Below are 25,016 nucleotides of genomic sequence, written 5' to 3' on the forward strand. Positions count from 1 at the left end.
GTGCTATGTGTGAAGAATGAGTGAAAGAGAGAAGTTGTGGCAGTATATTAAAGATGAAGTGGACAATCTGAGGAGATTCTTCCAAATCTTGATTGTCAGCAGAAATATGAAAAATCCTCCCAAAAGTTTTAAGAATCTTTCACAATGGACATTATCAGGTAATCTTAACTTGGTGATGTCTACCAGTTTTTCTTCATATATGCCCTCTGGTGTATTTATAATAGTTGTTTTTGAACAACTGTTAATTCTGAAGAGAATTAAAACTAATGGATTGACTGTAGAGTACTGAAAAATGTGATTTTATGATAAAAATTACCCTCTGACCCCCTAGTTACTCTGAATGTGTTGCATACTCTTATAATGCAAGCCAGTGAGTGAAGTTTGGCTTATGCTATGAAACCCAATTTAATTTTCTAGTCTTTACAATTGAACTCTGTTTTATTAGGTGATTTTATTAATGGTAATTACAGATGAGAAATGAAGCTCTGACTTGCACTTTTGAAAAGGCAGAGACCTCTCTGGGCACAGATCCAATTCAGTGTCCGATGTTCCGTGATAAAGCAGATTCCTTCACTTGAAGAGGCAGTAATTGATGTAACAGTGACAAATGCAGTTATCTGTAAGATATGATATATCTCACCAGCATTTATGAGGTACTTTTTGTTATTTTCAAAAACTGACAATTATCCAATTCAGGTCTTCATATCTATGTAGAGCTCTGTTTGGTATTGCTTTCTTGTCTAGCATCACATTTGTATGGATGTGCTTGTGTGGTACTAGAAAAAAAGAGAAAGTATATTGGAATTTTCATGTTTAGCTAAATTATTTTCTAAGTATTTTTTATTTTTTTCCTCTCCTTGTAGTGCTTTATTCTAAACTGAAGGCGATAGCTTAAAAAAATCAGATTGTTCTTTCTAAATTTTATTGGGAACTTGAAGAAAGAGAGCTTTCGGAATGGAGAAATAAGATTTCTTTTTGAACTCTTCATCTTTGTGATTCTACAACAATACATGTATTGTTAAATGTCAAGGCACTTGCTCTACATAACAGAATGCCTCAGCTCATCTCATTGTATTTTGCTCCTCATTACCTGCATTTCTTGTTGTTGCCCATGAAAGTATATGGTTGTACGTTTTAATATTACAGAAAACCACAATATTCCTTACCAACTTGGATAGTGTCTGAGCTAAGCTTACAGAGTATGTTAATTGAAAAAAGGTTAAGCAACATACCAAAGTAACATGCCCTACTCCTCTCCCCACCAAAAAAAAAAAAAACACCAAACAACTTCTATAGTATCACTCATTTTAGAATGCGCTGGAATTCATTTATTGTTGTAAACAATAAAAAAGAAATACAATAAATCTTTGTATATAACATATTATTGCTAAAGTAGAATTATGAATATTTTAGACTCTGGAGGTTTAAATTACTTATACATCGTTCCTGACCACTTAGGGATAGTCAGTGTTTTTAGGCAAGTTGTTCTTGCTGAAGTGTATCAAAAGGCCTTTGCTTCTTGTTGATCCAAGTCACTGTTTTATGAATACTGCACTTTAGCCTCTTTGCTTTGATGACATTGGAAGAGACTGTAACTGCTGCAGCTTATTCAAGGGACTGGCAGCCTGGAAAAGTTCAGTGGGATGTACTTATTTTTGCATTGAGTCAATATGTTTTTTTGATTGGGATGTGAAATGTAATGAAGATAGAGAATTTATCTCATTTCCAATATGTAGAAGATATTCCTGCAAGGCTTGGCTAATACAGTAAACAATATTACATGTTAGTAGATTCAAAGTAGACTACTATTGATATCAAATGTTGCTCATCAGTAATATTTATAGATCTGGATCTTAGAAATCGTAGGATCATAGAATGAGTTGGAAGGGATCTTGAAGATAAACTAGTTCTGACTCCCTGGCATAGGGAGGGCTGCCAACCACCAGATCAGGACCCATCCAACTGGGCCTTGAATGCCTCCAGGGATGGGGTACCCACAGCTTCTCTAGTCAGCCTGTGCGAGGGCCTCACCACTCTCTGAGTGAAAAATTTCTTCCTAATGTCTAATCTAAATCTCCCCTCTTCTAGTTTAAAGCCATTATCCCCTTATCCTGTTACTGTGCTCCCTTGCAGAGTCCCTCTCCAGCTCTCTTGTAAACTCCCTTTAGGTACTGGAAAGCCACTATAAGGCCTCCACAATAAAGACCTGGATGGGTAGTGATCTAATATTAAGTCCTGAGCCTCTACATCTTCATGTTAAGAATGAGCAACAACAGCAACAAAAAAGCAGACTCTATTAGTACAGTAACAGTACAGGTTTTCTTTTTAAGCTTTTTTTTTTTCTACTCTGCTTTTCTTACTGACCAAATTCCAGTTTATACTTGTCATCGTAATCAGATTTGTTGCTTACATGGAATTTTACAGTATTATTCAGCAGGTATTATAATTAAGTTGTTCTAAACCATACATGGTAAGGTTGTGGCCATTTTCAAATGTCATGAATATTGTATAGAAGACTGTCAGTTTGTTGATATCAACAGCTGTTCTTTAGTGACTTGAGTTACCATATATTATTGTTTGTCATCATGTTGTGGTAATAGTAATAGGTCTAAAAATAGCTCTGAAAAGTTCTTTGAAAGGCTACTGCCAACCTCCTGACATGACAGTTAGTAGCAAAGTAGCCCTGCAGTCTACGTGAGTTATGTCCTGATGCAGAGCCAAAGTACTGCATGTATGAGTAAATCATAGAAAAACTGGGACTGACAGCAAAGATTAATTTGTCCCATTTAGTGGACAAATGTTAATTTAGCTATAAGATATCAATGTAGGAACTATAAAGATTTAATCACAAAAAGAAGACTGTGAGTCCAAAAGAAGTAACAATAACCTCATAATAGTTCATGAATTTGTCATGAAAGAAAATGTCCAGAGATAGTTTTTCATGTATTTATTGTCTCCCTTCCCATGTTCTTGCAAAAGAAAGAAGCTTCATTTACTTTAATCCAAGTGCTAGACTGTTTTCTCTCAGGTAATCCCAGAATTCTATGACTAAAGGGAAGAAAGTGTTTATTTATTAATAGGATATTTGTTAGGGATATGTACTTTACAGCTTAGCTATCAATCTTTGGGTAGGAGTGAATCAGTAGCAGGGGCTAACAAGAAAATCTACTTGACTAGATATATATTTTGAGAGAATCGTCTCTTTGTAAAGAATTTTTTTTTTTTAAACTGTACTGCGAAGTTAAGCCACTGAGCTCTACAAGATGTTTATCCAATATAATTCATTACCATTAAACTGTTAGCTTCTAATTCTGGTTTTGTTGGGAAATTCTGCCACTCACTGCAGAGGAATGAAGAGTTGGTCTGAAGTTATTTCTGACATGCTTAAAAAAATAAGGCTAATCAGCTTCCCTATGGTGTATCAGGTGCCTGTGCTGCAGAACAGTCTGGTGTGGGACGTAGGCTTCATCTGGAATGATCTTCTGAGTGGTGCATTCAAATTTTTGCTGTTTTGTTTGTTTCCCTGAAGGAAATCCTGTGACACTAGTGAAAATCTTATGGACGTGAGCATTTGTGAGAATAGCAGTAGGCTCAGAAATCCACAAGATATGATTTTTGTCTAATTTAAAGGTAAAGTTAAATATATATATATATATATATATATATATATATTTAATTTTATATATTATATATATAAAATTATATATATATTATATATAATTATATATAATATATATAATTATATATTATATATATAATTATATATATTATATATATAATTATATATATAATATATATAATTATATATTATATATATAATTATATATATTATATATTTTATATAATTATATAATTATAATATATATAATATAAATAAATATTATATATAAATATAATATATATATATATTTATATATTAAATATAATATTATATATATATATATAAGGGAGGTCACTTTCTGTTTCTTTCTGTAGCTTGAATGCCAAGAAGGCCACCAGGAGTGATGAGTGGTTTCTGATTAAGTACAACTCTAGCTGTAGAAAGAAATTTATCAGATTTCATTGAATGCAATGTATAGTAAATGATATACTTTAAATTCAGCAATTGTAAAAATTACAAGGTCACTTCATGGCTCCATGCTTTTTAAATTTTAAAATTATGGTAACTATCACATTAAAAATACATTTGATAGCTTAATACTAGACATAATACTGAAACACAAATGAAACTGGTCTCAAAACAGCTGAAAACAGGCTCCACTCACCATCTTCATTATTTTCTGATCTTTTTGTGGAAGCACTAAGCTTGTCTTTCCTACCTTTCTCCTTTTTCTTTATTGGTCAGGTTGTCTTGCTGGTTTTCCCAATATTCATCCTTAGGAATACCATTCATTTCTTTCCTCCATCTCATCACTCATAATTATGCTCCAGAGTAACAAACGAAGGAACATTCTTTGCTTACAGAATTTCCTTTTCAAATGTGTGTGCTGCAAGTACGCTACACTACATATGCTAATTTTCTTCTAAATCAATCCTAGAAATAGCAGTAGAAACAGTGCTCTGTTGTTGTGATTAGAGGTCATACTAACATAAATAAAATTTTGAATTTCAAAGTTGTCTGAGATTTCAGACATTTTAGAGTATCTAGGAAACTCATAAATACCTCTTGAATGCTGCTTTCCCTGTGACTGATTTAGGTGATTGTTCCTGTCCTAGTTGCTGGGCTCATAAACATGACACATGGTGTTCTGTCACTTGGTTATTCATGGTTTTTTGTATACAGTAACCTTGCAGTTACTTCTAGTGGTATATTCTGTGCATGCATGGTGCTTTGAATTCTTCTTAGATTGCATGAAAGTTCTTTAAGCCAAATGCTTGCTTGGAGCAGCTGTAAAGGAGTGTCAGCTTCCTCTTTTAGCTGTCTGCTGGTGGGACACTAATAAGAGTGTCATTTTACTTTTTGAATTCTTGTTCAAGTTTGAACATTGATACATCGTATGAGATAATGAAAGGACTAGGATCCTATTACAACTTAATAACAGTGAAACGAACAAGCAAACAAAAATAACAGACTAGCAGGTTTTTTTTTGTTTTTTTTTTTTTCATATCCTGGAATCCAATTAAATTGAAAATGAAGACTTCTTCAAAATCACTATAATAAGCCCTAGTATTTCAGAGGCATGTTACAAGGCCTAAGTAGTTCTTTGAGTTAAAAGAAGCAATCAGTTTTTGGGGAATTGAAGAGTTTGCTAATTACATTTAAAAAAAGAAAAACAACACAAAAAACTTTCTAATACTTGGTCTACATAGAAATTGTTCATCCACATTTAACATGCTGAGTCTGTAAGCATAGGGATTTACTTTGCCTCTTAGTTGAAGGGCTAGTTGTAAGATTTGGAAAATCCTTCTGTTACAGCTATTTGAGGAGTGCTTTGAGAGGTAGTTATGCAACTCTAACAAAAATGATCTTAGCACTGTCTTTGCTTTTTGAAATTAAACAAAGGAAATACTTCTACATGAAAGAGAGGAATTCCTACTTTTAAATCCAAACATTGGGGATTGAAATCCTAAGCCCTCAGAGCAATAAAAATGTAAGAAATATTAAGAAGCATAAAAAAGTTATTATAATGTCAGTATTGTATATGCAACTGTGAGTCATCCAGTACTTAAAAATTATATAATACTGCCAATTACACATACAAATCCAGGGAGAATTTTAAGACCTTTCGTAAGAATTTTAAAAACCCTCTTGATACTGTCATACCCTAAGAAACCGGGAACATTAATCCATTGCTTGATGCTGACCTCTGAGAAAATACACGAAGTCCTAATAGATTGCGTCTGGAATACTTATCACCACCATGAGAAACAGAAGGATGAGAAATGGACTTAGTGGAAGGCAGCAGGGTTTCTTAATCTGTGGTGTTGCAAGGCCGTTGCATGGATGCTCTAACAGCTGTACCAAGCTCTGCACAAACCCGTGGCTCTGAGCAGCAGTATGGCTCCTTGCTGCCAGACCCCACAGGGGAAAGGTTTCCCAGGTCCATGTACCCTCACACCATAGAGAAATTCATTTCACTGAGTAAGGCACAGTGAGAAAGTACTAACTCAGGAAGATACAGGTGAGGTCTGTCCTTTTTGTTTTTATTGCTGGAAATTTCTCAGTTATCTGTGAGTGTGTTTGCCGTTTTCTTCATTGTTCTTCATTTTCTTGACTTGTTTGGATCCTTTCTGATACTTTCTACTTTTGAACTCCACTTGTGTTGTCATAACTGCTTTTCTTTTTCTGTACTTGAGTAGTCTGAGTACCCTTCTCCCACTACCCAAGTTAGCCCAGTTATTGGCCTTCTTTTTAAATATATTTAATAAAGAAGTATAGGAGCTGAAATCTTAGACAAACTCTTCCACTCAAAGACAGCTGTCTATAACTTATCTCAGAGCATTAATTTTCTGGTTTTTTTCTTCAAATTTAGTTGTCATTACTGATCTGAAAGCAAAACTCACACTTCATCTGAGAAAATCGTCTCTTTCTTTTCTCACTTTTGAATTTTACCTTGTTTCATAATGAGTGAACTTCTTTCCCTTCCATTCAGACTTGGATTAAGGTGTACAAGGACCAGAAACTACATCATTTTGTTGGTGAATTTATCCTCTATGTGCATCGCTAACCTAAGAAATGTGAAGCTGGGCTTGGCAACTTGTCAGGAACAATGTTCTGGACTCCTATTTTTCTGCCTGGAGCCTTAAGCCAGCATGTTGGCTTTGGCTTCTTGGGATCCAGCAGCTGCTGCAGTGTTGAGAGGTGATGCCCAAGTCCTGGTCCTCTGCAAACCCCTCTGGGTGCTCTCCCAAAAGGGATAACACATGCTGGTTTTGGGTTGGTGATGTCTCTAAACAAATTGTTATGAAGGTTGTTCCTTTCTTGCCCAGTATCTGCCAAGATGACTTGTGTGAGCTGTGCAATCCCTCTCTAAATGGAACAGGACCTGCTTAGGAAAAACCAAGGTTGTACAGTGGAACTCCTAAGAGTGGGCCAGCAGCATGTGGGAAGTTCAGTCTCACCATCTTTTTGATAAAGGCACTCTTATGTTTTCATTTTTCTTTGTAGTTGTGATTGTTTGCATTGTATCCTTTAGATCTTAGGATTGCAGACAGGTGTCTGAGATGAAGTTAAGCAACTGTAATAACAATTTATTTCCCCATTGTCTTTCCTCTTCGCCCTCAAGTAGAGTAGTATTTGTTCTAAAGAACTAAAAAGCAATGGTATTCCAGAATTTTATTTCCACATTGAACATCATTGCTGTAGATCAGAGAATTTGTAAAACTAGGATCAATGTTTCTAATTGGTTTGTCAATAGAAGGTTCTCATTCAGCTGTAAACTCCCAAGCTAGAGAAACAAGCCTCTGCTGTCGGAGCATGCATGTTCTTTCATATATTAACATTAAATTCTCTGAGCTCCAAAGTCAACTCAAGGCTTCTTAACGAAAGCAGATCTTGTCCAACACAAATAAAGGATGATAATCCCCAGTTTGAAGTGTTCTTCCTGGTGTCAGCAGCATATGTCCTGGCACAGGGGGAGGAGAGCTGATGAAAGCTGTGGATTTGCAGGACGCTCTGAAAGTTGGGGGAGCAAGGAGTGGGTGTCAGGGCTGTGGGGAACAAGGCATGGAGGACAGAGACAGCACAATTACAGGAAAAGGTATAAAGGTGTCTTTCAGCGAGGATATCTGGTAAAGAAAGAGAAATAAATGTTTTTTCCAGCCTTTCTCCTCATTATCTCCTACCGCCTCTTCTAAAATACTTCCTCCTGACTGCTATCTTTGCACATCATGGGAAGGGGCAAGTCAGTCCTCAGACTTCATGAGGAAGAAGATCGAGGAGTCAGTGCTGCTCCTGTTGTTGGGAAAGGATCAGGCTGCAGTCCCAGGGAGCAGGGATTGTGTTCCTTCTGCCTTTGGGGTGTCAGGAAAGGGGACACATTGCCAAGTACTGGCTGTCAGTTGGGTGGGAGGGAAAGTTCTTGTATAGGAAAATATTCATTCAGCTGTCAGTGACAGCTGCATGTGTTGGCTACTGATTGCCGCTGATATGCTATATGAAACCAGCAATATTCTTCTGCTTATAAGATCTACAAAAAATTCTCAGACTAACTAGCAACAAGATTTTAGGTCGAAGAGGCTTCAGGTGATTCTCATTTTGATCCCTTGTACTCAGTCTGCTCAGGAGCTGCAGGAAGTGGGAGGAATTGTATTTCTAGGACAGGAATCTGAAAGGAGCCAAGTATCCAATGGCTGGGCATGCACAGTTCACATCAGTTGTACAGTTATGTGCGTTTAGGGATTATGGGCAGAGAGCAGCAGGACTCAGCTGTTTGAGCTTCTAGACGTGCTCTGTATAGGAAGGGATGTGCTAGATGAAAAACAGGACTGTGTGACTAGGGGAATTAATTCAAAGAGGATCCTTGATTTGTGTTTTTTTGTAGCTTGTGTTGTGTCTCTCTTGATGGAACAGCAATTTACTTGAGTTTGTGAGGAAGATGAAATATGGAACTTCCTTATTCCTTCCCATTTTGAGATTACTTGCAGCACAGAGGAAACTGGAGAGAAAGTAAGGTAAGCTTTGTACAGCGACTGTCCTACTCTTGAGGATACTGGGCAGGAGGCAAGTTCTGCTGTGCTGATGCCTCGTGCCACAGCAAGGAGGTAATCTCCTCTACATCGGTTCATTGACAGTAGGATTGGGGTGGGTAGGAAGAAACACAACTGTTTTTTTTGTCTCGTCTCTTTTTATTTTTAGCAAGGCTTTGATTCAAAATTTACGGTTTATAATATCTTCCATCAAACCCTGAGACTCCATGTTGGCGAGTAGAACCTTATTTCTAAAGAATAAGTATTTCTTAAGCTTTAACATTGCTATTCAGTTGTTCTTTTGTCTCCATGGCAACTTTAAAAGTAACAACAAAGCAGTAGGTGGTGATGTCAGCCAAAAATGTGACTGTTGATAGCAACAAAATGGATGCCAATGTGGGGTCACATGCAGCAGTAATAGATATGCCACCTATGGCAGAAGTATTGCATATGACATTTTAAAGTGTACCAGAAAGTAAGGTTAGTTCAACTTGCAGATATTATACATTGTGCGTAAGGTATTGTTTCAAAGTTCAGCAGGGAACTGTGGTTTACCTTCTGTAATGGCATGAGTTGCATGCTCATTGTATACACAACGTGTGCCATCTTGTGATGAGATCTCAAGGTTTCTGCTCAGTTTGTTGCTGGAATAGAGAATAAGGCTCCTAAAGAAGGTAGAAGTTAAAAGTTATTGTTCTCATCTGGCTTCAGTGCTGATCTGAAAAATGAAGCATATAGAAAAAAGGCAATGCTTTTCTTTCAAGTAAAATAAAACGGGACAAGGAGAAATGATAATCAGATTTTGATCTTAACCTTGTGATTCCAGAAGCTTGGGTGTTTTACTGATACATAGAAAGAAAATCATTTCTGGAGAAAGAACCATGAGAAAATTGGACTGCAACTAGTGCTGGAAACCAGCTCAGAAGGGAATGATTGTAAGAAAGGTGCTTGATGTTAGAGCTGAGAGAACTGGAATTAATTTCCATGTAGTTGTACATGGAGAGGTACTGAATGAGCATATCTGTTCTTAAACAAATGTTGTGACAGACGAATTAGTGAAAAGGAAACCATATCCTTTTAAGTAGTATCTAGCATTTGACAAGTCTCTTTGAAGTACTGGTGAGTTGTACTGTTTCACATTGTACCGTGAAAATTCTGCCCTTTAATATATATGAATGCTGTCAATATAGCACGTAACAAAATACCTTCTGGAGTCTTAAATTATCTGGATTTGAATGCTGCTTTCTCCAGATTAGTGTATCATGTTAGCGCTCTGCATTTTGTGAAGGTGTCACTTCAGTTCTTGAATGTAGGGTTTCCTGATTGTTTGAGCTGTTTGTTATCAAAGCAGGCTTTTCTGCTCTACGGGAAAGGTGGACGGTGGAGACTGCACCCAGCTGTTTCTTGGAGCCTGACTTGATGGCATCAACTAGCCCTCTCTGCACATGGATAAACAGAACAGCTTCAATCAGTGACACTGTGCAATACCATCTGCTTTAGACTGCAGAGAACTGGGCAGGTATAGATTGCTCATGGCTCCAGTTACATCTTCCTTTCCCTTCTTAGTATAGGCAACATGAATATATTTTAAAATTCGTTTTAATCAAATAATGTTTGCAGTATGAAACACATCCAGCTCTCACCGTCTCCTTGCCTCATGAGGGAAAGTGTGTTTCTTGCTTGTTTTCTTTCTTGTTGGTGTGCGGTATTTTGTTGTTATTGCTGTTTTGCGGTATGTTGAGATGAAAAAAATTCAGGGCTGTCAATGTCTCATCTTCTGCTCAACAAGCTCTGTTTCCTTATTTGTTTTCATTTGTCTCAGTTGCAAAATCTTTCTGAGCAGCTTTTGGTTTTGAAAGTCTGGGTAAACCTGAAGCATGTATGTAACTCAAATGAAATAATCAGTATTTTAAAGTTACCAGTCATGTTAGACTTTCTTAAAACTCTAATCAAAGTGTAACTCTAAGCCACATAGTCCAGGACTGTCAGCTGAAGGGCATTGCAAGGAAATTCAGAAGTGGCAAGATTTCTGTCATTTTTACTTTCAGCCTATGGGGGTTGGACATCAGGGTAAAGAGCTGCCACCTACTCGTTCCTCTGGCAGGTGTGTTCAGCTGTTTGAGAGCAGTAAGAGAGAGGAGGCAGAATGGGGGGAATCCAAATGAGATTGAACATAGGCAAACCTGCTCCCCTGCTTTTGATGAGATTAATTGAGATGAGCTGATGGAAGTATGAGACTATTTTTGCAAGGGCACTTAATAAAATTACTTTTATTTCCATGAGAGATGGGAAAACAACTGTACCTGAGATTGGCAGGCTCCATTTGCAGAGAGATAATAACCAAAGTAGTAGCAGCTTCTCTACCTGTTTTGCTTCCTAAACAAGACAAGTAGATATGTATTAGTGCCAAGAATGCCTGCACATCTGTCGTGTGTGTGCCTGGAGCAACTGAGGCCTCTGGCTGCAGGCTGGCCCCAAGCCGAGCAGCGCTGGTTTTAAATCACTATCACTTCGTGCTCAGTGCTGTGCTTGGTCTCACAGTGACATTTTACATCCCGTTGCAGTCCTATCCTCTTTGTTTGAATTTTCCAGGGAGCATTTCCCTTCTCACATGTTCTGTATTAAATCTGATTCCCTACCAAATTTGCTCAGCCTATAAACAAAGTTTTCTTTTTCCTAAATCCAGTTTTCTTCTGAAGTCGAAGGTAGCAAATGATTCATTTTCCTATGGTGTGTCACCAATGGACCTTTTTTTTTCTTTGCAAGTCAAATATGTGTTTATACTTTTGTCACTAACTTTATCAGTGTGAGCAAAACTTTGAGAAGTGGGTTTCCAGACTTTCAGTGAAAGACAGACCACATGTCTGTATTGCTTTCACCATAGTTAGGGCAGATCTCTCATTATCTAGTTGCTATTGAAGGGTGAACTTTAAAATGCCAAGACAGTATTTGTAACTCCATCAATTAATCTGTATAGTTAGTAAATATAACCAATCTTATTATTTTCCTGTGTTTTCTTTCATGTAATTGAAGTTCTAGGCTATAAGCAAGATCTTGATACTTGTCCCTCTGTAATATTTGCAGGGTAAATAGCAAGCCTACCTAGTCTGGCTGACCCTTCTTTTAAAGTAGAGACGCATTATGGATTTTTGTTGTTTATAATGGATGCCTCTTTATAACTCATGACCTTTCAAACATCTGATTTTTTTTTCTTTTATTTTTGAGCTACGCACATGCAAAGAAAATGCACTAAATCCTATGGAGTCACTAGAAGACTCTTTTCTCCTGCCTGCTTTTAACTTGAATTATTTTCTCTGTGTCCTGAGTGCTTTTTTTAGTGGTGTACAGCTTGACTGATGCCGTAGATTTAAGGTAGAATTCTTACAAATTATTAGAAGGTTTCATTTTATGTACATAGATTGGCTGAACTCTTGACATTCTGTCTAGCTCTATTTTGTAGTAATGGAGTTTTAATCAAAATGATTTGACATATCCAGAAGTAATGGCTGAAATTTGTTAGTCACCCTGGAAAAAATATAAATTCTTGGACAGGTATCTTCTTTTGTTGCAACTAACACAAATCCTAATGTTCCTAAATGAAAGCTCTCTCTGCTTTCACTGGTATAGCTCTCAACATTTTGTATGGAAGCAGATCGTTATGGTGGATGTCAGAGTATGACAACTAGCAGCTGTCATAGTGTGTTATCATGAACTTAGAAGTGCTTTGTGGAAAATTAAAATTTGAAATGAGGCAGAACTTATGCTTAGGAATAAACTTGTGATTTTTTTATTTACTGCTCAGATAAGAAGTCCTGCTCATGACTGTGGTGCTTGTTTATTCTTGATATGAAAATGAATGTCCCATGAACAAAAGTTCCCAGTTCCATTACTCTGTGGAACTTTCCATTTCATGTACAGCGGTAGCAGGACTCTATACAAATTTGACAAAAATAGTATTTATACAAAGTGGAAAATTCCACCTTCAGTATGAGAGGGAATCTTAGCAACCTTCTTTTCCCAGAATTTGCAGTGACTATTGAGCACTATTAAAACGTTCAGTTGTCAACAACAAGATCCGGCAGAAAAGTAAATATGGAAAGCTTTTCTACTTTAATTGTCTGCAGGAGTTGGTACATAACTCTTAGGATGATTCTTGTACAGTGTTTATATTGTTCTCTGCATGTAAACTGAAGAAAAATGCAAATACCACAGAAAAACACATGAAAATTTCAGGCAGAAATAAGTGCTCCTATTTCCCACTGAACTGAAAACTTTTTCTCTGTGAAAAGAAAAAAGACATATTCTACATGCTATTTTGTCAGGCTTTTAGCAATCTTGTTTCAGCAGAAAGGGCCCACTTTTTTGCTGTAGACTGAACAGGATAAAATCCACTGCACCTAGGGCATCCTTCATGCTTATTGTATATGTTTGTGCTTTAGTTTGCTTCTGTTCAATTTCTTTGTGTTGATTTCTCATCGAGAAATTTGATAAAACTATCTGAAAGAACAGCCCCCTTAAAATCAATTAAGACCATGTTTATACTTAATTAAAAGAAAAAAAAGTATATTACACTAGCTGTAAATATCTTTGTCTCAACTTGTCTTTAATGGATGCATTCACAGTACACACTGCTGGTCATCTAAGCCTCTTCTCATCCATAAGACATTGCTTCTGCTATACATACAACATTGTTTTTTTTATTCAGTCTGGATATCGTCTTGTGTGCTGTTGAGATTCCTAGATTCTCTGGGGAGGTTATTTTCAGAGTCTGCTTCAGCTCATAAAGAGTGCCACCTGAGCACTAAGTATGACTCAGAACAGTGTTGGTGTTAAGAAACTTCCCCTGATGTTCAAACCTGGTGAGTTTCATTGCCTTCTTTTCCAGTTATATCCTTTTCCTTCAATTCTCTCTAATCTCCAAACTTTCACAACTCTTTGCTAGTCTTTCAATTAGCCTGCATTGCCCCTTGCCTCTCTCAGTTGTGCATTGTTACTATCTCACTGTTTGTATTTGCTAGACTTTCTGGAGCTTGCTTCTTACATGCATCACTTCAATTTGTAAATCTTTTTTACCTGAAGATGTGCCTGCTACTTAACATAATAAGCATCGTCAAAAGTGCCAAAAGTTGTCATTATAAAAAAACTTTTCAGTGTCCAGGATATTTTTATTTTCTGCAGTTTTTGTGTTATTTTGTCTTATTTGTGTTCTGCACTGCAGCCTGCTGGATTAATCAATCTATAATCTATCCCAGCACACGAAGAGCAGTTGGTTTTAAATTTATTTACAAATTTCTTCTGTTGTTATTTTTGAATATGCACATACAGGAATAGAAATATTGAAAAAAGCTCATCCTACCCAAACCCCTGTTGTTATAGGCATGGAGATTTACAGTCACAAAACTAGTTGAAATTTTTCTCTTCTGACCGTGCTGGAATCCAGGTGCTCTTATGATTTCTTCATATTCCCAGCTTAAGTTCATTCTTCCTTTCCTTTGTCATGGGTGCCAAGATTTAAACATGGTGCTGCATGTGGGACCCCACCCCATAAGATGAGCACTTCTCAGTTGACATTGGAAATGAATTTAGAATGGATCATTAGACATATTTCCTCATTTTTATTGTAGAATCTTCATTGTTGCAATCAGTGCTATTAAATCGGGGGAAGGGGAGGGATGTTTTTCTTTCTATTCTTGCAGCAGTGCTGCCTAAAGACAAAAGTTTTTGTTTGTTTTTAATTCAGTTGTTGGTCACTGACTTCTATTCAAATGTACTCTCCATAAGGATTTTAAAGTATGCTACATACGTTTCTGCTTTCAGTAATAGAAAAGACATCTGAGGATTAAATTTCACCTTGCATGACTCATTTTTGTCTTGTGCAACTTTCTGAAGTGTTTAATAGAACATGTTTGAAATTCATGTGCTGGGAAAAAGTGCAGTAGAAGTAGGCATTTCTGCATAAGGTGTAAATTGTCTTTGCAAAATCTGTAGTTAAGTAGTCTCTCACTTAAAGCAAAGCGAAGTAACAAAAAAAAATGAATACATGCTGCTTCTTTAGGGGGTAGGTGTAGAATACTTCTCTGTATTGTAAACATTCTGTTACTGAAAAATAGATTTGTTCTTTCCTGTTCTCTTCCCCACTCTGACTACTACACTTTCTTAAGTACTTAAGGATTTTTACTTAGTTTTATTTTTGAAGCTTTTAGCAGAAATGCTAAGTCAGGGCTTGAACCAGTGATTGAGCACGTGGTGGGAAGGCAGGGCCAACCCAGGGGAGCTCAGGTGTATGCAGTGCACTGAGTGACCAGAAGGGGTGGAGCCAGGATCCACCTCTTCCCAGACCTCATTTAAGGGTTGGCAGTGGAAGCAAGGGTATCTCCCTGTCTATTCTGCAGCCTTTTGAAGGTAAGCTTTCTTTTTTTCGTGTGCCTGTTGTATTTGAGCAAATTCTCCCTTACAGTCTAGGATGTTGCGGCTTTGCTGCCATTGCTGCGCTTTCTATTGGGTTACAAAGCTACTTGAGCTATCATGATCTTTCTAATTAGAGCACATAAAAGCGTATTAATGGCAAATTCATTTCCCTGATTTCCTCCTGTGCTGGAAGACATATACTATAGTTAAAGACATCTTTCACACAAACTTGAACATCAAATCTATCCAAAGAACAGCTTTGAAAATTCTGGAAAACAATGCAAACTCCAAGGGTGTACATACCATCAGTGGAGGTGGAGGAGGGTTGTTTATGCCAACTGTTCAGGATGTCCATGCTGAAAGTACGGGCTCATTCTCGTAGGTGATTGACCTCCAGTGAGTTCTTCTAAAAACACCAATTCAGAGCCTACTTCTTAATCATCCCCAGCTCCTGGATTAGCGTCTTGGATTGGATTCTGCTGATGGAGTGTATTCTGCAGCATGGCTTCACTCAGATGGGCTGTTCTGCTGCAGAAACATATGGCATATTTTAAACCCGTTGTGGAATGCAGACAACTGTGAAGCCATGACTGCTGTATCCACAGGAATGTTTGAACCTGGACCTTTGCTAAGGAACTAGTCTTTCATCCCTGTCTTTGCAAACTTCTCTTGCCCAATTCAGCATGCTTCTGTGACAGTTATGTGCAAGATGGGTGCAGTGTGTCGTGCAGAATGTGTGGTGATAGGAGGGTGGGCTGTGATCCTTTCCCCAGGCTGTTGGCTATTCTGGCCCCCTCACGGCACATGCTGCGGTCTGTGTGGTGTGATAATTATTTGCCTCTTTCCATTTGCTGTTCCACATATTTACTAGTTGTGCTGTTCCACATACTTATTGGGTTTCTTTGTGGAGCAACTTCGGGACAACATTAGTCTACGAAGGGCGTGTAGAAGTTTTTGTTAATATAGTATCAGTCTGATAACAAATACCTTGGTCGCTCCTTTTATTATTCCTTTGCACTGTGAAACTCTGTAGCATATGATCTGGCAGCTGTTGTGTCTACGCAGCGCCCCTCCTGGCGATGTTAATCGGCCAGCTCTCACACTTGCACTGCTGCTAATCCCAGTGAGGCTGTGTACTTAAAAGGAACGATAATGGATTCACACCAGGGTGACAGATGCAAGCTTGGACCATTTGCTGGAGTTCTGTGCATTGCACATTGTATCTCCAGGGCTATAAGTTTTTCCAGCAATTTAGTTTCCCCTGTTTTTTTTCACAATAGCAAATACATGCATTAAAAGGGAAAAGCACAGAGGTATGATTTTTGGGTTTCTTGGTATCTAATGTGCATTGCCTTCAGTATGCAAGTTTTGTTATTTCAGTCTAACCAACAAATAAGTATGAAGCAAGGGAAAATCTGCATGGCAGTCAAGAGAATTGAGAAAAAAGGTTTATGTGTGAATTCAAAGCTCAGTGATTGGTAACACAGTCACATTCTTAAAACAGAAGAAGTTCAGGATGGAGGAGAAAGAATGTAAAGATGTGCATTGCTCTCATCTTAGAATTATAGGCTTGATATTTACCTTACTACATAGCCAGGGGTTAGGAAAGAAATGGACAAGAGAAATACTTCTACCTTTTCCTGGAAGTAGGCTGAAGCTTGTATGCTGCAACATCTGCCTAGTTAATTAGAATTGAGGAAACAAAAAATTAAGGATTATAACTTTTAAAGTCAGAGTGAAATATTACTCTTTAAGATAGTGAAAACTTGTTATAGAAATGAGATAAGGTTATATTCTTTATAGGCTTAAGAACAGAATAGTCATATTGCCTGACTTTCCTTCGTGGTAAATCACGCAGCTTTTATCACATATACTGAAAGAGTTTGGAAGTTCTTTTAAAGACTTCTTAGTATAAGCACCAGTGCAGACTATCAGAAAGCATAGCAGGGAAAGCTGGACTAAATGTAAGCTCTTTCTGAGAAGCACAAGGACCCTATGTGGAGATAGGAAAGGGGTAGTTCAAATTATAGAGGGTGAAAGAAGAAGAGTAATGTGAATGTAAAGGACAAAATTAAAAAAAAAAAATAAAAGCAAGAAATAAACTTTGATGCTTCTGTCTCAAGAAATTGTTCTGTAAATGCACTTGCAGTACTTACAGAATGGCAAGGAGAAGGATGGATTGTTATTCTGTAAATGCCAAAAAAAGCAAAGAAGATGGGATTATGTGGTGTTCTTGCATGGCTGGTGTTAAAAAGAGTGATTCTGTTAACTTGGCCATCATTTTACTGCAAATGATGAAAAGTGAGATTGCTATGTAAGAACAAGTTAGTGTTTTGGTGAACTGGGATCTTAAATGTTCTGACAAATGCTGCATAAGGATACTTGCATTAATGGAAATCTCAGAGCTGTTACTGTTGTGAAGACACTGGGAAGTCCCAGAGCACTAAAAAAGACCTGATGGTTTCACGGTGTTTTTGGAAGAGGAGAAGGGCCAAGTGAGTTCAAGAACCGATCTATTATTTTCTCTTTGAAGAAGCAGACGAATAAGTTTATGCTAAAGCATACAAAAGGGAGCAGGAGCTGAGCAATAACTAGAAGGGCAGGTGAGCAGGGCTCATAACTCTGTGAATGCAGGTGAGGGTTGCTGTGTAGCACAAGCTGAAAGTGATATAACACTGCCCTGTTAGATGGATGCTATCCTTAGGGAGAGAACCAGAAACACAGTGTGACAGGCATGAAAGGTCTGCTATGCTGCCAGGAAGCTGAGGGCCAGTTCGGTTGAGTCTGGGCATGGATGAGAGACATCAGTGCTCACAACATTCTTTATTTTTCTTTTTGTCCACCCCCATCTCACTGCTTTCTTTGGATGGCTGTTGGTTCAGTTTGACCAGCTCGAAGGTCTAGGTGACAGCGTATTTCTCTTTTCTTGGTTTGTTGCTGGTTTGTTTATAAATGCTGGGACTCCCTGTGCCAGCTTAAGGGAGAAGCTGGGAGTGGAGTGGAGTGGAGGGGTGATGGGGCTGCCCAGCCTGCTCATGTGTGGTCATGGGTAGAGATGCAAGCTGCATGGCAGTCTTCATAAATCTGCTTTCATGCTTTTTTGACATTGAATCCCACCTTCCCACCAAAGAAGTTTTCTTCTTTAGAGCAACCTGATTAATTTTACAGAAACATTTTCTTAAATACAGCTTTTTATTTTATTTCTTGGGTCTCTGAATGTAACTGAGGGGAGAGTTGCCCAAGTTCATGTCATACAGTCTTTGAAAACAGAACAGCATTGAAACTCTGTGACCCAGCTCAGGCAGGCCTGGTGCACTGCTGCTTTCAAAACAATGTTCCTACTCAAATGGCAGTTACTAATTACACTAATTAATGTTCAGTAAGGCCACTGATGTGATGATTTGTGCTACCAAATCTGTTAGTTATAAATCTGTTGCCTTTATTTCTGCTCAGACTAGATACTATGTACTATAGTTTTATGATTTTTTAGATTTTTTACTTATTCTCTAAGTCAGGACTGATGAATAAATATAGTAGTGTACCTTAATACAGCAGAATCAGGATTTGAGGGCTCTGATCTTCTGAATCTCATGACCCTTCAGTGTCTCCGTAACCCTGCTCTCCAAGATCCTCTTTTATGAACTTTTTCAAAAACTCGAGCAAGACATCATCTCTTTTAAAAATAATAATATGAAAGAAGAATTTATTTAAAAGATACAGCTCTGCAGCAGACAGCTAGCCTTCTAAAGCTGTAATTCCTAAGCTTAGTTTTAAGAACAATAATAGGAAATGAGCTGCTGAAATGCCGCTTGTCAGTCTTTTAGGTTATATTTGATCTGGTGATGTCAATAGTAGGCTGCCTTCCCTCTGGAGTCAAGTTGCAAACAGTGTCCTCGAGGGTAATTAAAGCTAAGCATACAATTACAGCAGCCCTGATTTGTTTGGACTTGTTGGTTGCCCACTGTCTCGCAGCACCTAGCATTACAAACGCACCGTGCCGAACTGCAAGGACTATTTATCTCTGAGTCTCATGCTGGGTATGTTTAAATGCTGCAGTGGAGGTGGGCTGTAGCCCTAGGCACTAAGGTAAGCATCGTGACACCACTTAGCAGCGGGAAGCCTTTATGGGACAACTCGGTCTGTTTTATGCCTTTGTTTTGCTGAAATGATTCACGGTTGAGTGGTCTCAGTGAAAACTCTGCGGCTTCTGAATACTGTAAGTTTCTGGTGATCTGTAGCATTTTTCTTCCATTTAAAAGTGGCCTAAACTTTGGTCAGCAATGCAACTCTTGTCCTCTTTTCACGTTCTGAAGTACCGTTGTTGTGTTTTTAGGTGTGAGAAGTACTAGTGTGTCTGGCTCCTGGTTTCTTGAGTAGGGTGACATGTCTGCTTTTTGTTTAGTATAACAGGATGCTGGTAATTCCTAGAGCTCAAGAAGCAGAGTTTTGACATGCCCGTTGCTTTGGCTTGTAGAAGTGTGGGCTCTGAGCAGAGAGGGGTACAGCAGGGCATCTGATGAAAAGAGAAGTGAAGTCCTTCAGGAAATCCTCTGAGACTTTCTTTAGTTAGAGCACCAAGGAGAGCTGGACAAGTTAAGGAGAGAGAAACATTTTCCCTTCTATAGTGTTAACTAGGAAATTATGAAGTTGTTTTTTGTTTTCTTTAAACTACTTCTAAGACATAAGGGATTTTCTTCAATATTGTAAAAAAGGATTGTTATATCATTTATACTACACACAATTTAGTAAATCTGCCTAGTAGTGTTACCAATTTGACCTTTTTTGGACAGATGCTTTTATGCAGCATGCCCTGTGCTTTGTCAGAGCAGTTAAAATTCAGTGTTTATTGTAGGCTACGTGGACAATATTATGAAAGCTTTAAATTCCACCTTTCTTCCCTGTCTCATTGCCTCATAGTCTTTCTCTCTTGGAATATGGTTCTTCTAAAAGTAACTACCATAGTATGAAAATGATAGCAAATAAAAGGGAGAGCATGACTGAAATTGTGACTCTTTGGGTAGATGGGAGATGCTTTGAATGTTCAAATTCCTTTTGAATTTTCTAAAACACTGAATACCTTTATTTAAAACAACAACAACACACCTTAATTTCGTTCAGTAGTGAGCCTGGTTTCCACAGCAAACAGTTTAAAGAGCCCAAATGACCTGTTTGTAGTTTTTTATCTGAAGGACATTTAGGGAGCTGTGTCAATAGAAGTACTTGGAGAAAGAAAACAAGAAACAATTTAGGTAGCTGAATGTTCTAGAGGTGATTGTGTAATAGGTGGGAAAAGCAAATGAAGCGTTAAATTCTCTGAGCTAAGAGCTCTTTTAAGAGAGTTAGAAATTGTGTAAAGGGGTTAAATGATTAGACACAGGTGTGACAATGCATATGGATCTGGATCCCCTATTGTATTTGTTGCTGAGCTGCTTTGTTGGAGTATTAAAGTGGAATAAGGAGAAAGAACCCAACTGCAGACATAAAATGATTTAATATAAAACTGCAGACATTACCCCAACTGCAGAAGATAAACTGTGATGGCTTTGAGCAATAACAAAACGGTCATCCAGCAGCGCTCCCTCTGGTTGCCATGTTTGTTACCAGTGGATAGCAACTCAGGGCCTCCAAAAGAAAAGACCATACTGAGGCTGTGTATGGATTGGTGTTGGAATTCAGGATAAAAAAAAGGTTGGATTTTGGGAAATCAGATTATATGAGAAGTGCAGAGGAGGGAACTTGCTCTTTAGTAAGCTAACTGCAACTAGTTTTCATCCCAATATAAGGGAACTTACAAGATAGTGTAAACTGGGTTGTTTCTGCAGATGTTCCTTGATAGAGGCACTTCATTAAATGTGTTAAGTCAAAAGACAATTCTATACTCTTTCCTGATACTTTTTCCATACTCTAGGTAAAAGTATTTGTCTTTAATGGGTTGCTTGTCATCAAATCTCAGTCCCTACAGATTCCTGAAGAGGAAAAAGCAGTTGCTTTTATACTGATATTGCAGTAAGCTGATGGTGCATGTTGGTTGCTGTGCCTGTGTGTTAATCAGAGAGGGGATGGAGTGCAGTGCTTCATCCTGGGGCACGTGCAGGCCTGATGCATCAAGAATGTGTTTTTAAAAAAAAAAAGTCAACACAAAGGCTGAAATGGAAGTTGTCTCATGGTCCAGGCAAGACTGTGGCTTCAGTAGGTTTGTGGTGATGTTATGTTTTTTATTGAGGATAGCAGCAGAAAAGCAAAAAAAATTCTCTCTCACTTATTTTGTGTTGGGGAAGTGGAAAAGGCAAGGGGAGGCACCTGCTGTGAAAAAATGAAGAGGAAAAAAAAAGTGATCTTTAGGTTTTCAGAAAGATACGTTAATATGGATGGCAAGCGAATGGAGAGCTGAAAAAGACACAGCTGTTTTTTTTGTCATACTTGGATGACGTCATAAGAGCAAGCCACTCTAAAGCAGCACTTCCCAGAACCAAGCAGGAGCAGAGGAAGCACAGAGCTGATCCAGCTGTGGGCACCCGAGGGAGGGGGCTGAGCAACACAGGGGTTCCCAGCACAAAGAAACTGGAGTAGATTGTAAAGCTCCAGCTGACTTCAGTGCATGCAAAAGTACTGCATTTATTAATAGCTGTCACTGTTTGTTTAGAATAAAATCTGACTTACTAAACTAAATGATGTTAAGAGGTAATGTGCTACTCTGCTTTCCAGTTGAAAAATTCACCTTGATTGGTTTAGAAGTTTAGCAGAAGAGAGTTAGCTCTTTTAAAAACTAATGACAAATATTTCTATAGTATCTATAGGTATTAAGATTGTTGTTCTACTGCAGCCAGAATGTTTCTTCTGAATATAGTAAAGGATATTCCTTAATTTGTCTAATAATTAGGCTTTGCAAGAAGCCAGCACCAACAGCCATGCTTTGATGGCAGTATAATGCTTCTAGAATTCATTTCTGTACTGCAGAATGTGCGTGGAATAAGGTAGCACAGATGCTGTAAAATTTAAGCTGAGCATTACACAAGCTTTTCCTTTCTCAGCTTACAAGAGTACAGGGAAGAGGGGCAGCTAATGGAGAAAGAGGGCAGAGGTGTGAGTCACATGTTCTGCCAACCTGAGGAGGGACAGGGCTCTTCCAAATGTTAGGAGCTGATAATTGCAACACAGTTATTTAAGGAAAATGCAGGGTAGTCTGTTCCGTTTCTAATAATTGGACTTACCTGCTCATTCCATCTGTTCTGCTGTCTTTTACACAAAGCCCACAGGGATTCCAGTTGTTATTTCAAACTGTTATAAATGCAGTACAACTGCAAGGAGAGTAAGATTTTCTTGATCTATTTTGATGTACTTGTCTTTAAAGTAGTGTGTGAAATTAGACATTTCAGTTTTTTCTATGCCCTCACTGTGTGTAAACATCAATATTTGTTCTTTATGATTCTGATGTGCTAACTGTAGAGATTAGGGGAAAAAATATTTCTATTGAAAATTAATAATATTATAATAGAGGTTTCAAATATCAGCTTTTCCATTATTCCTTTCGTATCAAGTACATGCATGGACTACAATATGTAGTCTACATTGTCATTATTGAAATGAACATCCTTTAATCATAAAGCATTGGAAATGGAGAGCAATTAGAGAAATATTAAAAATTCATAGACATTAAAGTGATTCAAGGTCAGTCCCCAGTATTTTATTGAGAAGTGATCTGGTCTAATGACAACTTGCTTGCTTTGCATGTTTGTTTTTATTTTACAATCCTTTTGAAAAAATACTTGCAACACATAGCTATACTTTTCTGATTGTAAATGAGCTATGTATAATTATCAATACTAGGTAAGTAAATAATAGCTGGCTTTTTGGATTTATGAAATGGCAGAAAATCCATTCGTTCAGCAGCATCAGGTTTCAATTAATTTTTGGTACTGATCTAACTGGTGGAATCCTACATGTATTTGAAAAGTAGAAATATTTTATTTCACAGTATCTGATTTTTTTACAAAAGGATAATACTGAATTCTGTCAGCATGTCTTGATAATACATTTATTTTGAAATAATAATGGAAATACTAAATTCTAGCATACTGGAAATCAGAGTTATTTCTATAATCTGACTTGGTTTAGATAAATAATACTTGAGCATGAAGAGCATGAACTGTACTATAGGTAATTTTGTATGTTGCAGTGAAGTTGCGTTAAATCCCTCTGGGGTTTTTGGAGCAACCACTGAAAAAATAAACTCAGACTGGAATGAAAATATTTGAGTCATTTCATATCCAAATGTTGTTCTGTGAGATTAGACCTGAGCTAATGCTTTCTCATAATTTCTTTCTCATAATTTGTGTTAAGATGCTTGGTGCAGAGTGGCTCTTAATGCTGTTGAATAGCCATCAGCTCTACACCAGCTCTTGCTGCCTTTCCTTGTAGCTTCAAAAAAAAAACCAAACCCAACCACCACCAACAAAAAAAACAGATTTGAGAATTGTACCCATTGTTAGTTGCCAGACATGTATGACTCGTGCTATTTAAGCTGGTTAATGAGTCCGTGCAAGGTCTGACTGTTCCCTCAGTTTCTGAATAACATCTAAGTATGAATTCAGTGCACTCCCCAGGCTTTAAAAGATTCATGAGTAGCTAGCTCTGGTGATAACCATATCAACCTCAAAGGACCTGCATCCTCATTCATTAATGAGTTAGTTTGTGTGTTGCCCTGGGGATGCAGAAGTTCTTAGCATTTTTCCTATTGTCAAAGAGGGGCTGTGCCTTTATCTCATATATACCAGGGTTCTACTTCAGCGTATTTTTTAAAAGTAAGTTGCACTGTCTGGGTAGTGAATATTTCATATAATTGTGTTAATTTGCCAATTAGGAAACTATTGAATGAGCGGCTTTATCTCTCCTTTACTGCTTCACTTTCAACAGACTAAAATCCCTATCAGAAGTCTCAGTTATCATAATTCCACATTACAAGAAAGCACTATTTGTTCTACTGAATTCTGGAAAGAAACTACTGATGTGCTATGTTTATTTACCTTGTTTTGTATTTAAGAGGAGAGTTTGTTTTAACGTTCATAAATATTAATGATACTATAGAATAGCTTTTACTTAAAACATTTTTATATCAGCACCTGTTTTTCAGAAAATCAAAATTACTTCACATAGGCTTAATGTTGTTTTAGCAGTTTATCTTAAGCATGATCAGGAACACATGGCACTCTGTAATGCTCGTGTATAGCTTATCTAAAATAACTAAACCAGAAAGTTCCTGAATCTTTTGAACCGATAACATTTTGTAGCAAAAAAGATTAATATTTATATTGTTCAGTATAGGGAGTAATGTTAGTGCTGTGATTACAGATGTCATGTACATACTTAAACTAGAAGATATGATTATTTGCAATCAACCAGTCTTAGCTGTCATTTACAGTGAAAAAGTCCCAGTGAACGTGCCTGGAGAACATGGAATGGGGGCATCAGATCCTAGGCAAGATTTCTGATGACGTTTTTTATGGGGTTCGTTTCTCTGGCTAGGAGTTGCTTCTATTTCTTTAAAACACATAATCTGATTGTGCCAATATTCCCCATAAAACTGTATAAAAGCAAGTGTTGGGTTTGTTTGTTTTATGTTTTTTGCAAAGCACAGACAATAGAACTGAAGAGAGTTTTATTCGATACAAAAGCCTAGGTACTAGCTCTGGGCTCTAAGCTGTTTATAAAACTGTTTTTGAGTCTCATGCTGAATAAGTATTTCTGACAATATTCAAAACTTGCACTGACAAAATTAATAAACTGTACTGAAAGCTGTGGAGACCCAGAAAAAGATTATGCATGCAAAATTCTCCCAAAACTGTTCCCTGAAATGTTTCAAACATGTCCTGTCTGGTCTTAAGTCTTCTGGAGTGTTGAAGGAAAAGACTGTAAATTGAGATGACAGTGTGAAGTCTAAAAGCAGGATGACTGTGCTTAGTGTGGTTGCAGTAGGTAATGAA

The 25,016-nt window shown here is 37.6% G+C and overlaps 2 protein-coding genes across 7 annotated transcripts in view; one reads left to right on the plus strand and one right to left on the minus strand.

The window, feature by feature from the left end:
• Positions 1–25,016, plus strand: part of ZNF385B (zinc finger protein 385B) — a 151,713-nt gene that overhangs the window by 72,797 nt on the left and 53,900 nt on the right. The window lies entirely within an intron of this gene.
• LOC146543962 (uncharacterized) lies at positions 467–15,691 on the minus strand. 4 transcript variants are annotated; one of them, XM_085227786.1, is made up of 4 exons: positions 15,340–15,691; positions 10,932–11,004; positions 9,184–9,293; positions 467–776 (listed from the first exon to the last, which is right to left on the minus strand). In XM_085227786.1, exons 1-4 carry the CDS (start codon positions 15,389–15,391, stop codon positions 670–672), a joined length of 342 nt encoding a protein of 113 aa, XP_085083912.1. In that variant the 5' UTR covers positions 15,392–15,691; the 3' UTR covers positions 467–669. The 4 variants fall into 4 exon arrangements, 2 of the variants coding, with proteins under 2 accessions (XP_085083912.1, XP_085083911.1); XR_014884310.1 differs by lacking the exon at positions 467–776 and adding an exon at positions 7,262–7,728 and having other exon boundaries at positions 9,184–9,346; positions 15,340–15,682; XM_085227785.1 differs by lacking the exon at positions 467–776 and adding an exon at positions 7,262–7,728 and having other exon boundaries at positions 15,340–15,690.

The sequence above is a fragment of the Meleagris gallopavo genome, chromosome 7, assembly GCF_905368555.1.
Source record: "Meleagris gallopavo chromosome 7, MGAL_WU_HG_1.1, whole genome shotgun sequence".
In the NCBI taxonomy this organism is placed as follows: domain Eukaryota; kingdom Metazoa; phylum Chordata; class Aves; order Galliformes; family Phasianidae; genus Meleagris; species Meleagris gallopavo.